The 18,612-nt window shown below is 39.7% G+C and overlaps 1 protein-coding gene across 1 annotated transcript in view; it reads right to left on the minus strand.

Annotated features, from left to right (window-relative positions):
- TBC1D20 (TBC1 domain family member 20) overlaps window positions 1-18,612 on the minus strand; it is a 49,738-nt gene that overhangs the window by 19,303 nt on the left and 11,823 nt on the right. Inside the window, exons 3-7 of the mRNA XM_053700281.1 lie at window positions 15,766-15,846; window positions 15,470-15,656; window positions 15,168-15,269; window positions 5,728-5,869; window positions 4,810-4,997 (exon numbers count right to left, since the gene is read on the minus strand). Coding sequence (XP_053556256.1) covers window positions 4,810-4,997; window positions 5,728-5,869; window positions 15,168-15,269; window positions 15,470-15,656; window positions 15,766-15,846 — 700 coding nt within the window. The remainder of the gene's footprint in view (window positions 1-4,809; window positions 4,998-5,727; window positions 5,870-15,167; window positions 15,270-15,469; window positions 15,657-15,765; window positions 15,847-18,612) is intronic.

The raw sequence follows: 18,612 nt of genomic DNA on the forward strand, positions 1-18,612 counted from the left end.
TTGTGTATATTAAAGCTCTGATTTTGTGTTTTGAAGCCACAACCTAATAAAATGGGTTGAGCTTGTAGGTATAATCAGATCTCATTACTGTATCACATTGTGCACATATACCTGCTTCTTTATCTTATATCTGTCCATAAAACGATCACCAGTACTTGGAGAGAACAATAGAAAATCAACATTGTATTACCTTATCTCTGCTATATCCCACTGGGAGTGTAATTTCTGCTGGCTGTGTTTACAAAGCTTATCGATAGCTTGGACCTGCGGCCACAAACTTTCAGAATAGGTGGGGATACCACATGCTAAATCAACTATTTCAAATTCCAATATAAGAGTAAAGGAGCTACTTGTAAACAATTTAATATACTCCAGCTGGTAAAGTGGATAATTGGGAACAAATTAAAGGGGAGAAATTTTTTGAGTAAAGTGTCCCTTTAAGGGGTTAAGTATGCACTGTGCACCAGCATATTAAACACAGCACTTGCTCAGAGAGCCTAAGGGGCTTGTACCATCTGGTAATGACTCAATTTGTTAATTGCCGACATGATACAAGCCCCACTGGCTCTCTGAGGAGCTGCAGTATTTAAAATGCTGGTGCACTGAGAATATCTAGCTATGCTTCACGCGCACGTGCAGAGAAAAATGCTGACACTAAAACAGTGATAACTTTTACTAGAAGCATTTTTTCCAATAAATGTATATTGCAAATATGTTTCTATTCAAAGATGTAATTTATCTTTGTGCATTTAAATGTTGACTGTAATCTCCGGTTTAGCTTAGTTAAAGGAACAGTCTAGGCCAAAATAAACTTTCATGATTCAGATAGAGCATGTAATTTTAAACAATTTTCCAATTTACTTTTATCACCAATTTTGCTTTGTTCTCTTGGTATTCTTAGTTGAAAGCTTAACCTAGGAGGTTCATATGCTAATTTCTTAGACCTTGAAGCCCACCTCTCTCAGATTGCATTTTAACAGTTTTTCACCACTAGAGGGTGTTAGTTCACGTATTTCATATAGATAACACTGTGCTTGTGCACGAGAAGTTATCTGGGAGCAGGCACTGATTGGCTAGACTGCAAGTCTGTCAAAAGAACTGAAAAAGGGGCAGTTTGCAGAGGCTTAGATACAAGATAATCACAGAGGTTAAAAGTATATTATTATAAATGTGTTAATTATGCAAAACTGGGAAATGGGTAATAAAGGGATTATCTATCTTTTAAAACAATAAAAATTCTGGTGTAGACTGTCCCTTTAAGTAATAATACTTTATTAAACAGGTAATAAAGTGACATATTTCTTTGTAATCTAATAGCTAAATACACTATAAGAACAAAAGTATGTGGACACCCCTACTAATTATTAGGTGCAGGTGTTTCAGCCACACACATTGCTAACAAGTGCATACAATCCAGCACATAGCCATGAAATCTCTGTAGGCAAACATTAGCAGTACAATTGGTGGTACTGAAGAGCTCAGTGACTTTAAGCCCCGGTCAACTGTTAGTGCTATTATTGTTAATTTTAAGTGTTTAGGAGCAATAAGAGCCCAGCCACAAAGTGGTAGACCACATAAACTCACAATCACCTATCATCTGCTGCATCACCCACTACTGAGTTCCACACTACCTCCTGTAGCAACAGCAGCACAAGAACTGTGCGTCAGGAACTTCATAAAATGGGTTTCTATGGCTGAGCCAGCTGTACACAATCTTCAGAACAACATGTGCAATGCTGGAGTGGTGTAAAGCACATGAGCAATGCCAAGCGCCAGCTGGAGTGGTGTAAAGCACACAAGAGCAATGCCAAGCGCCAGCTGGAATGGTGTAAAGCACACAAGCAATGCCAAGCGCCAGCTGGAATGGTGTAAAGCACACGGGCAATGGCAAGCACCAGCTGGAATGGTGTAAAGCACACAAGCAATGCCAAGCGCCAGCTGGAATGGTGTAAACCACACGTGCAATGGCAAGCGCCAGCTGGAATGGTGTAAAGCACACAAGCAATGGCAAGCGCCAGCTGGAATGGTGTAAACCACACGTGCAATGGCAAGCGCCAGCTGGAATGGTGTAAAGCACACAAGCAATGCCAAGCACCAGCTGGAATGGTGTAAAGCACACAAGCAATGCCAAGCACCAGCTGGAATGGTGTAAAGCACACGAGCAATGCCAAGCGCCAGCTGGAATGGTGTAAAGCTCATGAGCAATGCCAAGCGCCAACTGGAATGATGTAAAGCACACAAGCAATGCCAAGCGCCAACTGGAATGGTGTAAAGCACACAAGCAATGCCAAGCGCCAGCTGGAATGGTGTAAAGCACACAAGCAATGCCAAGCACCAGCTGGAATGGTGTAAAGCACACGAGCAATGCCAAGCGCCAGCTGGAATGGTGTAAAGCACACGGGCAATGCCAAGCGCCAGCTGGAATGGTGTAAAGCACACAAGCAATGCCAAGCGCCAGCTGGAATGGTGTAAAGCACACAAGCAATGCCAAGCGCCAGCTGGAATGATGTAAAGCACACAAGCAATGCCAAGCGCCAGCTGGAATGGTGTAAAGCACACAAGCAATGCCAAGCGCCAGCTGGAATGGTGTAAAGCACACAAGCAATGCCAAGCACCAGCTGGAATGATGTAAAGCACACAAGCAATGCCAAGCGCCAGCTGGAATGGTGTAAAGCACACAAGCAATGCCAAGCGCCAGCTGGAATGATGTAAAGCACACAAGCAATGCCAAGCGCCAGCTGGAATGGTGTAAAGCACACAAGCAATGCCAAGCGCCAGCTGGAATGGTGTAAAGCACACAAGCAATGCCAAGCGCCAGCTGGAATGGTGTAAAGCACACAAGCAATGCCAAGCGCCAGCTGGAATGGTGTAAAGCACACAAGCAATGCCAAGCGCCAGCTGGAATGGTGTAAAGCACACGGGCAATGCCAAGCGCCAGCTGGAATGGTGTAAAGCACACAAGCAATGCCAAGCGCCAGCTGGAATGGTGTAAAGCACACAAGCAATGCCAAGCACCAGCTGGAATGGTGTAAAGCACACGAGCAATGCCAAGCGCCAGCTGGAATGGTGTAAAGCACACAAGCAATGACAAGCGCCAGCTGGAATGGTGTAAAGCACACGGGCAATGCCAAGCACCAGCTGGAATGGTGTAAAGCACACTGCAACTGGACTCTGAAGCAGTGAAAACATGTTCCCTGGAGTGATGAATCACACTTCACTATCTGGCAGTCAGATGCAAGAATCTGAGTGTGGTGGATGCCAAGAGACCACCACTACTTCCTGGAATGCATAGTGCCTAATGTAAAGTTTGGTAGAGGAGGGATAATGGTCTGGCGCTTATTTTCAGTTCCAGTTAAGGGTCATCTTAATGCTACAGGAAACAAAGATTTTTTTAAAAAATTGGGTGCTTCCAACCGTGTGCCAGCCGTTTGACTTATGGCCCTTTCCTGTTACAGCATAACTGTGCCCCTGAGCACAAAGCATGGTTCATGAAGATTGGGATGAACTGGAAAACCAATTGTAAATCAGACCTTCTCATCCAACATCAGTGCCTGACCTCACAAATGCTCTTTTGGCACAAACTCCCACAGACACAATAAAATCTTGTGGAAAGCCTTCCCAGAAGAGCTGCGACAACTCCATATTAATGCCCATGGTTTGAGAATGGAATATCCAAAATCCTCATACAGGTCTTAAAGTCAGGTGTCCACATAACTTATAAATATATACGCAAAACGTTCACACTGAAACTATCCAGTATGTCCATTGCTATTGCAAAAAATGAATTTTCCTATCATGATTGTTGAATTTTGATGCAAAACATATAATCCACCTTAAGAGAGCAAATGACTAAAGTGACAAGATAAAGGAGGAGAAAAACACTAGTTCTCAGAAAATTAGATAACAGTAATAACCCAGGCCTTAATGGAAGACAGTGGAAAAGCACAATTTTAAAATGGATTTTACATCCATCTAAACAATACATGTATATTGCTATCATGTTATGCTTTTAATAATCAAACATTTTTTTAAATATAAATTACCTTCAAATATTAGTATTATATTGATAGCAATAACTACTTTACTATATCAAAGAAAATGTTTTATAAGTGCATAACATAAAAGCAACTAATCACATTTAAAATCATCATTGTTTGCAAAATGGACAGAATTTGACAAAAGACGCACCTCAGCATGCGTAACTGCTCTTCCATGCTGTGGTCAAATATAAACAACTATCCTGTACTACAGATCCAAGCAATCACAATTCAGCATGTAGCTAGGTCAATAAACTACAGCATATTTAAGTGCATACTACTATGCACAATTGTCTGAATTATTTTTACAGCAAACGCAGACAAATAATATCTAAATATTTTATAAGGGATTCAATTTTAAGCCTAATATCCCTTTAATTAAAAGCACATCTACTGGGCGGCAATGTCAAATATTTATTTTCTTGCTGTGTTTTTTCTCACTGACTGGTATTACTCGACTTACCTGGATTCTTTTTTTTTCTCCTAACATCAGCATATACTATACTACTGATCTGTGTTTTTTACTACCTGCCCTCTAGAACATCAATTAGGTTAGGTCTTGTATACCCGAACTGGTGCTAATTATGTTTCATGCTCTCATTAATCCATATATGGACAAAAATGTAAAATTCCAGTTGAGAAAATGTCCAGTAAGTGTATAAAGTGACCTCAGTAACTTCCCATACAACTCATTTTCCTTGTGTACAGCTACACCCTAAACAATTAAACAATGTAGCTTAATTGGGAGTTAAAATGGTTTCTGTATTCTCACCTCTCTGCTTGATGTTGTTGCGCGGCTTCCCGTGACAGCTCAGAGGGGGGGAACTGGACAAATAAGTCGCCAGCTTTGCTGATTAGCGTCTCATAAGGCAGGTCCTGTGGGATCTGTGACAGTAGATGATGTACAGAGGGCATGTCGCAGTCACACTCCATCACCTCCGCCTCTCTGTGTAACACAATCTGTAGCACACACAAAGCAGCATTACAGTGCACAAATACAAGCATCTAACCTCCAAATCCATCTTTTTTAGTGCTTCCAGTCTGTACAGAAACTGCCAACCCCCAGTCATGCTCTAAGGAATTATGCATAAGATCAGTTTATTTCTAGTTATACTTAACTAGCCAAAATAGTGTAATTAGTCCAAGGGAACAAGAGAAGAAAAAAGAAAGCATGTGTAAAAAGTATTAAAGTCATTAATATTATGCATACATTAAATATGGAAGAATAAAATATTAAGTTTTGTTTATTTATAACATTTAAAGGGATAGTCTAGTCAAAATTTAACTTTTGTGATTCAGATAGAGCATGCAATTTTAAGCAACTTTCTAATTTACTCCTATTATCATTTTTTCTTTGTTCTCTTGCTATCTTTATTTGAAAAAAGAAGACTGTAAGCATAGGAGCCAGACCAATTTTGGTTCATCACCTGGGTAGCGCTTGCTGATTCGTGTCTAAATTAAGCCACCAATCGACAAGCGCTACCCAGGTGCTGAACCAAAAATAGACCGGCTCCTAATCTTACCTTCAAATAACAAAGTAAAATTTATAATAGGAGTAAATTAGAAAGTTTCTTAAAATCGCATGCTCTATCTCAATCATGAAAGTATAATTTCGACTAGACTATTCCTTTAATAAACACCAGTAAGCACATGTGCACTCACACAAATACATAAAAGAGCAGATTCTTACCACAGCTGCAAAATATATTGGCATTAGCGGGTGGCAGGCCAGGAAGAAATCATACAGCCGCACCACATGTCTGAAGTCAGAGAGAACATGTCCAAACCAAGTTATTAGCCAGCTCAGAGCAAAAATTGTGCCAACCTCAGCCCTGCCAGGAATAAGATAGAAGAAATCAGTTGTCAGGAACTCCTAATCATAAAACCATAATTAGAAGGGAGGAACAGGGTAAGGTGTACCTAGGGGGCGTATCCTAGCCCTTGCAGGAAGTAATGCAGCTGTATAAAGGGACAGTGGTCATGTAAGTAGTGCAAGTTTGCAGCAAGTGTCCGTTTCTTTTAAAGAAGTTGCTACAGACATTAAAAACAAATGTAAGGCCTTTCTTTATAACCTTATAGTGCAATGGGAGGAACCAAAGCCCTTTTATTATAAACACCAGGGAAATAAATGATCATAAAACAGTGGGGGGGTGGGGGGTGGTTAAAATGATATATAAGGCAGCCTTATTGGAACAGGAAAAAGTGCATGTTAACACTAATGAGTTGTAAAGTACATGATTAACATTTAGAATACTTACATATTAATACCTTAGTTTACTATAAACTACAACACACACAATTTTGCCCTCTTATAGTTGTAAATAAATGAATGTGTTGTGTATGGTAGTGAATTTACACTTTAGAGTGTCACTCAATGTGTAAATAACTAAAAAAAATCCATCTTGTCAAAATCCTCTTGTCATTGGCTTTCAGTTACCTCCCAGTTGTGCAATGCTGCTCCTTTAACAAAGGATACCAAGAGAATTAAGCAAATTAGATAATAGAAGTAAAGTAGAATGTTGTTTAAAACTGTATGTTCTGTCTGAATCATGAAAGAAAAAAAAAAAAGGAGGTTTTATATCCCTTTAATGAGCTGTCACAGAATCCAGAGCCTTTTACTAAGCACAGCATTTACTTGGCTGCACGGTGTGCTTTCTTCGACAGTAAACTCCTTAAAATTATAATATAAAATGTTTAATCATACATAGCAAAACAACATTGCAATATGCTTTCATCATTTATTTGACTTCCCCTTTCTGTGTTATCCGTTGTATGTTTGTCAATTTTTTCAATAAAAGTTGGAAACTATAAAAAAAAATCTAACTCTGCCACATATCTGTCCCTAATTGGCTTCAGCGCCTATGTTAATTTTTCAGCAATCATGCAATACATTTTTTATTTACAAAGTGTTTTCTGAACATTTAAATAGAAAAATAGATATGAAAAACCGGATGCAGTCATTGTGAGTAAGCATCACCTAACGCTGAGTTAAACATTGAGTTTCCTTATACTATCTAATATGCAGTCTTGGAAAAATGCTATTTTTCAAATGCGTATTAACTTGTGACTAGCAGAATGAATCTGGCTAGGCTATAGTTTGAGAACGTGTGGGAATGTCAGATCTACATGTCACAGACCTCCCAGGCTCCCACCCTTCTGTTCCAGACCACATGAGTTGTCAGATCGGCTGCATATGGTCTTCACACTACAACTCTCTGATAATTCCAGTAGTCTCTGGAGCTTTGGCTGCTAGCTCCTGTTGTTAAAGGGACAGTCTAGTCAAAATTAAACTTTAATTATTCAGATTAATCAACTTTCCAATTTACTTTTATTATCAAATTTGCTTTGTTTTCTTGTTATTCTTAGTTTAAACTAAACCTAAATAGGTTCATATGCTAATTTCTAAGCCCTTGAGGGCTGCCTCTTATCACATGTTTTTTAAATAGCTTTTTACAACAAGAGACTGTGGGCCATATAGATAATACTGTGTTCAGGCTCAGGGAGTTATTTAAGGGTTAGCACAACACAATACTAAATGCAAGTCAATAGATTTTATATAGTCACAGTCATGTGATCAGGGGGCTGTCAGAAGGTTCTTAGATACAAGGTAATCACAGAGGTAAAAACGTGTATTAAAGGGATACTAAGCCCAAATTTTTTCTTTCATGATTTAGATAGAGCCTGCATTTTTAAGCAACTTTCTCATTTACTCCTATTATCAATTTTTCTTTGTTCTCATGTTATCTTGATTTGAAAAAGCATTAATGAAAGGTTAGGAGCTGGCCCATTTTTAGTTCAGCACCTGGGTAGTGCTTGCTAATTGGTTTGCTACATTTAGCAACAAATCAGCAAGTGCTACCCAGGTGCTGAACAAAAAATGGGCTGGCTCTAAAGCTTACAGTACTGCTTTTTTCAAATCAAGATAGCATGAGAACATAGAAAAATTGATAATAGGAGTAAATTAGAAAGTTGCTTAAAATCTCATGCTCTATCTGAATCATGAAAGAAAAAAATTTAGTTTAGTATCCCTTTAAAATAACTGTGTTAGTTATGCAAAACTGGTGGATGGGTAATAAAGAGATTATGTATCTTTTAAAACAATAACAATTCTTTTGTAGAATGTCCCTTTAATGCCGAACTTCACAATGTTCCACTTTCTGTTAAACACCACTGCTTCACCATTCATAAAGCACCACAGGAGGAAAGGGACACTACTGCTAATAATGTACCCTTATACTAAAATATAGGAACCATATCCAAATTATATAATCTAATATAACAGGGCACGCCAAATTCAGTGTCAGGTTTCATTGCCAACTAGATTTTGGACCTGTAACTGTACTGCTAGTCAGTCAGGCTGTCACAGGAGCACAAACACTGCTATTGGGAATAGAGAGAACAGTGTCCCATCTGAGAAGTGTCTACTTTAAGTTATTGCTAGGACAAAGGGGATCCTTCAAGAGAGCACAGGAAAAACACAGAGTCATAAAAAGAATGCACAGAATTTTAGTGGCCACAAAATATGTTTTTAAATGCTTGATACCAACTACTTCAAGTCTACCCTTAGGTACTTATTGGCTCAGGCATAGATCAACAAATAATAATAATAATGTCCCGCTCCTAATGCTTAGCAAAGGAGCAAGGCTCACAGCCACATCTTCCCAATTCTCAGGATGAACAGCTAGCACACCCAAGCATTGCTTCCAGGTGCTTCATTTGTATTCTCCATATCAGATTACAATACAATAAAATATACTGTTTACCAGTATATTGAACTTCATTTTTGGAAAGACAATCAGTGTTGCAGTTTCCCAAAAGTATAAACACATGGATTTACTGGTAGCATAGAAGCTGCCTTGTATTGCCTGTATACAATGAATATACTGGGAGGGTCAGAAGCAATAGAATCAGCCTTAAATAAATTTAAAAATGGGCCTTTATTTCTCCTTCATGGTCAAGCATATAAAAGAAGCAAGGAGGTTTTTGGCATATACCAGGCCCTTAGACATGACTAAGAGAATGGTATAGGCCCAAAACGTTGTTGCTTCTTTTTTGTACTTTGGACCATGAATGAGAAAACATAATTTATTTAAGAATTTACCTGATAAATTCATTTCTTTCATATTGGCAAGAGTCCATGAGCTAGTGACGTATGGGATATACAATCCTACCAGGAGAGGCAAAGTTTCCCAAACCTCAAAATGCCTATAAATACACCCCTCACCACACCCACAATTCAGTTTAACGAATAGCCAAGTAGTGGGATGATAAAGAATGGAGTAAAAAGCATCAAAGGAATTTGGAAATAATTGTGCTTTATACAAAAAAATCATAACCACCATAAAAAGGGTGGGCCTCATGGACTCTTGCCAATATGAAAGAAATGAATTTATCAGGTAAATTCTTACATAAATTATGTTTTCTTTCATGCAATTGGCAAGAGTCCATGAGCTAGTGACGTATGGGATATCAATACCCAAGATGTGGAACTCCACCCAAGAGTCACTAGAGAGGGAGGGATAAAAATAAAAAACAGCCATTTTCCGCTGAAAAAATAATCCACAACCCAAATAATAAGTTTATTCCGAATGACAAGAAAAACTTAAAACATCAGCAGAAAAATCAAACTGGAACAGCTGCCTGAAGAACTTTTCTACCAAAAACTGCTTCTGAAGAAGCAAATACATCAAAACGGTAGAATTTAGTAAATGTATGCAGAGAGAACCAAGTTGCCGCTTTGCAAATCTGATCAACTGAAGCTTCATTCTTAAAAGCCCACGAAGTGGAGACTGATCTGGTAGAATGAGCTGTAATTCTCTGAGGCGGGGTCTGACCCGACTCCAAATAAGTTTGATGAATCAAAAGCTTTAACCAAGAAGCCAAGAAAATAGCAGAAGCCTTCTGACCTTTCCTAGAACCAGAAAATATAACAAATAGACTAGAAGTCTTCCTGAAATCTTTAGTAGCTTCAACATAATATTTCAAAGCTCTCACCACATCCAAAGAACGTAAGGATTTTTCCAAAGAATTCTTAGGATTAGGACACAAGGAAGGGACAACAATTTCTCTACTAATGTTGTTAGAATTCACAACCTTAGGTAAAAATTTAAATGAAGTCCGCAAAACCGCCTTATCCTGATGAAAAATCAGAAAAGGAGATTCACAAGAAAGAGCAGATAGCTCAGAAACTCTTCTAGCAGAAGAGATGGCCAAAAGGAACAACACTTTCCAAGAAAGTAGTTTAATGTCCAAAGAATGCATAGGCTCAAATGGAGGAGCCTGTAAAGCCCTCAAAACCAAATTAAGACTCCAAGGAGGAGAGATTGATTTAATTACAGGCTTGATACGAACCAAAGCCTGTACAAAACAGTGAATATCAGGAAGTTTAGCAATCTTTTCTTTGTGAAATAAAAACAGAAAGAGCAGAGATTTGTCCCTTCAAGGAACTTGCAACAAACCCTTATCCAAACCATCCTGAAGAAACTGTAAAATTCTAGGAATTCTAAAAGAATGCCAAGAGAATTTATGAGAAGAACACCATGAAATGTAAGTCTTCCAAACTCGATAATAAATCTTCCTAGAGACAGAATTACGAGCTTGTAACATAGTATTAATCACCGAGTCAGAGAAACCTCAATGACTTGGCACTATGCGTTCAATTTCCACACCTTCAAATTTAATGATTTGAGATCCTGATGGAAAAACGGACCTTGAGACAGTAGGTCCGGCCTTAACGGAAGTGGCCAAGGTTGGCAACTGGACATCCGAACAAGATCCGCATACCAAAACCTGTGAGGCCATGCTGGAGCCACCAGCAACACAAACTATTGCTCCATGATGATTTTGGAGACCACTCTTGGAAGAACTACTAGAGGTGGGAAAATATAAGCAGGTTGATAACACCAAGGAAATGTCAATGCATCCACTGCTTCCGTCTGAAAATCCCTGGACAGGTATCTGGGAAGTTTCTTGTTTAGATGAGAGGCCATCAGATCTATCTCTGGAAGACCCCACATCTGAACAATCTGAGAAAACACATCTGGATGGAGGGACCACTCCCCCGGATGTAAAGTCTGACGGCTGAGATAATCCGCCTCCCAATTGTCTACACCTGGGATATGTACCGCAGAAATTAGACAGGAGCTGGATTCCGCCCAAACAAGTATCCGAGATACTTCTTTCATAGCTTGGGGACTGTGAGTCCCACCCTGATGATTGACATATGCCACTGTTGTAATATTGTCTGTCTGAAAACAAATGAACGGTTCTCTCTTCAACAGAGGCCAAAACGGAAGAGCTCTGAGAATTGCACTGAGTTCTAAAATATTGATTGGTAATCTCGCCTCTTGAGATTTCCAAACCCCTTGTGCTGTCAGAGATCCCCAAACAGCTCCCCAACCTAAAAGACTTGCATCTGTTGTGATCACAGTCCAGGTTGGCCGAACAAAAGAAGCCCCTTGAACTAAACGCTGCTGATTTAACCACCACGTCAGAGAGTGTCGAACATTGGGATTTAAGGATATTAATTGTGATATCTTTGTATAATCCCTGCACCAATGATTCAGCATACAAAGCTGGAGAGGTCTCATGTGAAAACGAGCAAAGGGAATCGCGTCTGATGCTGCAGTCATGAGACCTAAAACTTCCATGCACATAGCCACTGAAGGGAATGACTGAGACTGAAGGTGCCAACAGGCTGCAACCAATTTTAAACGTCTCTTGTCTGTTAGAGACAGAGTCATGGACACTGAATCTATCTGGAAGCCTAAAAAGGTGACCCTTGTCTGAGGAATCAAGAAACATTTTGGTAAATTGATCCTCCAACAATGTTTTTGAAGAAACAACACTAGTTGATTCGTGTGAGATTCTGCAGAACGTAAAGACGGAGCTAGTACCAAGATATCGTCCAAATAAGGAAACACCGCAATACCCTGCTCTCTGGTTACAGAGAGCAGGGCACCGAGAACCTTTGAAAAGATTCTTGGAGCTGTTGCTAGGCCAAATGGAAGAGCAACAAATTGGTAATGCTTGTCTAGAAAAGAGAATCTCAGGAACGGATAATGATCTGGATGAATTGGAATATGAAGGTATGCATCCTGCAAGTCTATGGTAGACATATAATGTCCTTGCTGAACAAAAGGCAGAATAGTCCTTATAGTTACCATCTTGAAAGTTGGTACTCTTACATAACAATTCAAAATTTTCAGATCCAGAACTGGTCTGAATGAATTTTCCTTCTTTGGGACAATGAATAGATTTGATTAAAACCCCAGACCCTGTTCCTGAAAAGGAACTGGCATGATTACCCCTGAAAACTCCAGGTCTGAAACACACTTCAGGAAAGCCTGAGCTTTTACTGGGATGCGTGAGAGAAAAAATCTTCTCACATGAGGTCTTACTCTGAATCCTATTCGATACCCCTGAGAGACAATGCTCTGAATCAATTGATTTTGGACAGAATTTATCCAAACATCCTTGAAAAACCTTAATCTGACCCCTACCAGCTGAGCTGGAATGAGGGCCGCACCTTCATGCGGACTTAGGGGCTGACTTTGGTTTCTTAAATGGCTTGGATTTATTCAAATTTGAGGAAGGCTTCCAATTGGAAGCAGATTCCTTGGGGGAAGGATTAGGTTTTTGTTCCTTATTTTGACGAAAGGAATGATAACGGTTAGAAGCCCTAGATTTACCCTTAGGTTTTTTTATCCTGAGGCAAAAAAAAAACTCCCTTCCCCCCAGTAACAGTTGAAATAATAGAATCCAACTGAGAACCAAATAAATTATTACCTTGGAAAGAAAGAGATAGCAATCTAGATGTCATATCCGCATTCCAAGATTTAAGCCACAAAGCTCTTCTAGCTAAAATAGCTAAAGACATGGATCTAACATCAATTTTGATAATATAAAAAATGGCATCACAAATAAAATGATTAGCATGTTGCAGCAGTAAGCGAACAATGCTAGATAAGTCAGAATCCAATTCTTGTTGCGCTAAATTTTCCAACCAAAAAGTTGATGCAGCTGCAACATCAGCTAAAGAAATTGCAGGCCTGAGAAGATGACCTGAATATAAATAAGCTTTCCTTAGATAAGATTCAAGTTTCCTATCTAAAGGATCCTTAAAAGAAGTACTATCTTCCAAAGAAATAGTGGTACGTTTAGCAAGAGTAGAAATAGCCCCATCAACTTTGGGGATCTTTTCCCAAAACTATTGAAATTGCTGGTAAAGGATACATTTTTTTAAACCTTGAAGAAGGAATAAAAGAAGTACCTGGCTTATTCCATTCCTTAGAAATCATATCAGAAATAGCATCAGGAATAGGAAAAACCTCTGGAGTAACCACAGGAGGTTTTAAAACAGAATTTAAACGTTTACTAGTTTTAATGTCAAGAGGACTAGTTTCCTCAATATCCAAAGTAATTCACACTTCTTTTAACAAAGAACGTATATACTCCATTTTAAATAAATAAGTAGATTTGTCAGTGTCAATATCTGAGGAAGGATCTTCTGAATCAGATAGATCCTCATCAGAGGAGGATAATTCATTATGTTGTTGGTCATTTGAAATTTCATCAATCTTATGAGAAGTTTTAAAAGACCTTTTACGTGTATTAGAAGGCGGAAAAGCAGACAGAGCCTTCTTAATAGAATCAGTAACAAATTCTTTAAAATTCATAGGAATATCATGTACATTAGAAGTTGAAGGAACTGCAACCGGCAATGTACTATTACTGATGGACACATTATCTGCATGTAAAAGTTTATCATGACAACTATTACAAATGACATTCAGAGATATAATCTCCACAAGTTTACAACAAATGCACTTAGCTTTGGTAGAACCGATATCAGGCAGCAAAGTTCCAACAGATACTTCCGAGACAGGATCAGATTGAGACATCTTGCAAAATGTAAAAGAAAAAAAACCAACATATAAAGCAAAATTATCAAAAAAAGGCAAGAGGCAAATAGCAATGGGGTGACAAAATAATGAAAAATTTGGCGGCAAGTATGACGCACAGCGTAACCGAAATTTTTTTGGTGCCAACAATGTCCGGATACTCACGTCACTAACGACGCAACCTTGTGTAAGGAAAACAGCGTCAACTATGACGCCGGAAATGACGATCTTGCGTCAACGGACGTATTTTTGCGCCAAAAAATTCTCACGCCAAGAATGATGCAATAAAGTCTAGCATTTGTCGCACCCGCGGGCCTAATCCTGCCCGCAATTTGCAAAGAAAAATGTAGTCAATTTAAAACCCCAGGTAAGAAAAATATATTTCTTAATATGTTTATTTTCCCAAATATGAAACTGACAGTCTGAAAAAAGAAAATACATAAACCTGACTCATGGCAAATATAAGTACAATACATATATTTAAAACTTTATATTAATGCATAAAGTGCCAAACCATAGCTGAGGTGTCTTAAGTAAAAAAAACATACTTACCGAAAGACATCCATCCACATATAGCAGATAGCCAAACCAGTACTGAAACAGTTATCAGTAGAGGTAATGGTATATGAGAGTATATCGTCAATCTGAAAAGGGAGGTAGGAGATGAATCTCTACAACCGATAACAGAGAACCTATGAAATAGATCTCCCGTGAGGAAAACCATTGCATTCAATAGGTGATACTCCCTTCACATCCCTCTGACATTCGCTGTACTCAGAGGAATCGGGCTTTAAAATGCTGAGAAGCGCATGTCAACGTAGAAATCTTAGCACAAACTTACTTCACCACCTCCATAGGAGGCAAAGTTTGTAAAACTGAATTGTGGGTGTGGTGAGGGGTGTATTTATAGGCATTTTGAGGTTTGGGAAACTTTGCCCCTCCTGGTAGGATTGTATATCCCATACGTCACTAGCTCATGGACTCTTGCCAATTACATGAAAGAAATAAAGGTCCCTTTTTAAACTTATCTAAGGCTGGAGCTATTCTTTTTAAATGTATCTGTGGAAGTGGCTGTCTCCAAACTCTGTGCCTGGAAATTAAAAAGTGTGGTGCTGTCTCCCATATTGCATATTAAACTGGGAGGGTGCCATATGCCATAACCACCTCATGATGATGGGAAGTGGAGTTAAAAGTGTATGAGAAACAGGGAATAGAGTTTTTTTCTCACCTCTGCATAAAGTCGTGTAGTGTAGGGTTCACAAGTTCTATAATTGGCATTAGATAGTTGAGAATATGTTTGGTGTTATCCATGGTAGGATCCATGAAGTCCCTGGAAGAATACAAAAACTATACATCAAACACAAGCAAGTGGAGGAACCTATGTTGTGCAAGGTACAATCTGTGTTTGGGAAATATGATCACTGCCAGGCTGTAAAAAAAATATAACATTCACTTACATAGAAAACACATGCATGCATTTTATAGGTATAATAAATCATTCACACCAATGCAGGGAACTTAAAGACTCACCTGAGGTGATGTGTGGACAACTTGTCCACCAGGACAGTAGCCAACGGCCCCTCCACCACCAGTAAAAAAGTAACAACAATGTCATGATAACCCTGGTAATAATGTAGTTGTGGGTTTTGCTTCAACACCTGAAGAATAATGTCGATTAGCTGCTCCTGTAAGTCCTCTCGTTCTGCAAGTGGCATTCCTGAGATAGAAAGTGGGGGGATCATATACCAACCACTATCCCAGAGAGGCTCTCACACAGAACAGTATGAGAAAGCAGCTAGTAGCAAACATTTCCCACTGAACCTTACCTGGGGGAAAGCGTCTCAGAGAGCGTCTAACATCCAGCAGGACCTGTTGATAATCCTTGTTGTCAACACGAAGCTCAGGACCTGTTAATATAAAGTCTTTGTACGTTAAAGAAAGAATGCCAAGTCACAGACTTATGGAGTAGTACTCATCAAAAGTGAACTTCTAGTCTGTTTTTTTTCCAGCAGACCAAGTATTTATTTTTTAGAAAACAACTTACAGAGATATAATATGGGAAAACGCCACCATATGAAATGCAAAAATAAATAAATAAAAAAGTTAAAATAAATTACATTTTGGTGTAATTTTCTACAGCGTACATAGTAAATAGCATCATGGGAGTCATTATTGCCAAAACAATTTCAAACCAAAACTGTATTGAGCCGCATTATGCATCGGTTCACCTTCCCAAAACAAAAAAGGAGGATTTTTTTTACCTATATTGTTCAATTAAAATTATTAACTGAAAATCAAAAGATACAATTTCTTACTTTTTGATACTATGCATCATCTTGCAATTTATGGAGAAGATTAACAGGTACGCTTTTTAAATTTACAGCTTAATCACAGCTTAAAGGGACACTGTACCCAAAAAATTTCTTTCGTGATTCAGATTGAGCATGGAATTTTAAGCAACTTTCTAATTTACTCCTATTATCAAATTTTCTTCATTCTCTTTGTATCTTTATTTGAAATGCAAGAATGTAAGTTTAGATGCCAGCCCATTTTTGGTGAACAACCTGGGTTGTCCTTGCTGATTGTTGGATAAATTCATCCACCAATAAAAAAGTGCTGTCCAGAGTACTGAAACAAAAAAAAAAGCTTAGATGCCTTCTTTTTCAAATAATGATAGCAAGAGAACGAAGAAAAATTGATAATAGGAGTAAATTAGAAAGTTGCTTAAAATTGCATGCTCTTTCTGAATTACAAAAGAAAAGATTTGGGTTCAGTGTCCCTTTAATCACTAATCATAGCAAAAGAATATTTAAAATGCAAACAAAAAAAACAAAAACAAACAAAAAACATAAAATAGTTGTACAAAAGCCATCCTACACAGAATTTAAAAAAAAACCCACCTATTTTTAGATTCAACCAGTTCTCACATTTATTTTGATTCCTTTTTTTTTTTTTTTTTTTTAAACTAGTTCAGAGAAACTAGAGAAGATCTTTGAGTTATAACATCCACTGCACAAAAGAATGAGGCTAGCAGTCACTACCAGGATACCATTACTACTATGATTATCACTTGATAGCCATAAGGACATGAACCCCCTCATTTCAATTGTGGGGCATCAGTCTTTCAAATGTTGGGTTATAGGATACTAGTCCTAAAGCCTGTGTACACAGGCCATTTTTTGCAGTACAGAGGTCCCACCCCTTGCTCTCTCTCTATCCCCTCTCTTTTGCTCTCTCTCTACCCCCTCTCTTTTGCCCTCTCTACCCCCTCTCTTTCGCCCTCTCTCCCCCTCTCTTTCGCCCTCTCTCCCCCTCTCTTTCGCCCTCTCTCCCCCTCTCTTTCGCCCTCTCTCCCCCTCTCTTTTGCCCTCTCTCCCCCTCTCTTTTGCCCTCTCTCCCCCCCTCTCTTTTGCCCTCTCTCCCCCTCTCTTTTGCCCTCTCTCCCCCTCTCTTTTGCCCTCTCTCCCCCTCTCTTTTGCCCTCTCTCCCCCTCTCTTTTGCCCTCTCTCCCCCTCTCTTTTGCGCTCTCTCCCCCTCTCTTTTGCGCTCTCTCTTTTGCCCTCTTTCGCCCTCTCTCCCCCCTCTTTCGCCCTCTCTCCCCCCTCTCTTTTGCCCTCTCTCCCCCCTCTCTCCCCCCTCTCTTTTGCCCTCTCTCCCCCCTCTCTTTTGCCCTCTCTCCCCCCTCTCTTTTGCCCTCTCTCCCCCCTCTCTTTTGCCCTCTCTCCCCCCTCTCTTTTGCCCTCTCTCCCCCCTCTCTTTTGCCCTCTCTCCCCCCTCTCTTTTGCCCTCTCTCCCCCTCTCTTTTGCCCTCTCTCCCCCTCTCTTTCGCCCTCTCTCCCCCCTCTCTTTCGCCCTCTCTCCCCCCTCTCTTTCGCCCTCTCTCCCCCCTCTCTTTTGCCCTCTCTCCCCCCTCACTTTTGCCCTCTATGCCCCCTCTCTACCCACTTTCTTTTGCCCTCTCTCCCCCCTCTCTCACGCCCGGCCCCGCCCACGTGACGCCCGGGCCCGTCCACCTCGCAACTGCCCCGGCCACACCACACCCGCCCGGTCACGCCCACGTTGCACCGGCCCGGCCTCGCCCACTCCACCACACGCTAGATCAGTTGGAAGGCCAGGTGTGTTTGTCCTTGCGTGCAGTCTCAACTGCGCATGACAGCTTCGGACAAACACACTTGGCCTTTTATTATATAGGATATCTCCATGGTGAGAAGGTAATATATGCCTATTTTAAAAAAAACAGAACACCCAATTTAGAACCAAGGTAGAGACATTTGTCATTGTCTCAAGTTTGTCTATGTATTGTGAGGAGCCCTGATGTGCTTCCATTTGCCTATAGTTCTCTCAGGTGATAGTTCTTGCCATGATGATTAGCCAATAGTCACCTTGTCATGTGACCCATTCTTTGAAAGTGGGCCCTCTCCTTTTTCAAAAGAGTGCTTATTTTGAGGTGCTATTTTTATAGGGCAGAGAATAATAAAAGGCTCTTAGGAATCGGGTGATTGCTATTTTTATGGCAATCAGTTGCTGTCTAAAGGGGCAAGAGACCCCTTATTTGAAAGCAGGCATTTTTTTTTTTATCTGAGGGGTATTGTTTTTATTTGATATCAGCTGCTTTTGAGCTACTGCCCCCCACAGAGTAAATACATTACTTTGGTGTTGCAATTTTATAGCAA

Source organism: Bombina bombina, chromosome 1, assembly GCF_027579735.1.
Source record: "Bombina bombina isolate aBomBom1 chromosome 1, aBomBom1.pri, whole genome shotgun sequence".
In the NCBI taxonomy this organism is placed as follows: Eukaryota; Metazoa; Chordata; class Amphibia; order Anura; family Bombinatoridae; genus Bombina; species Bombina bombina.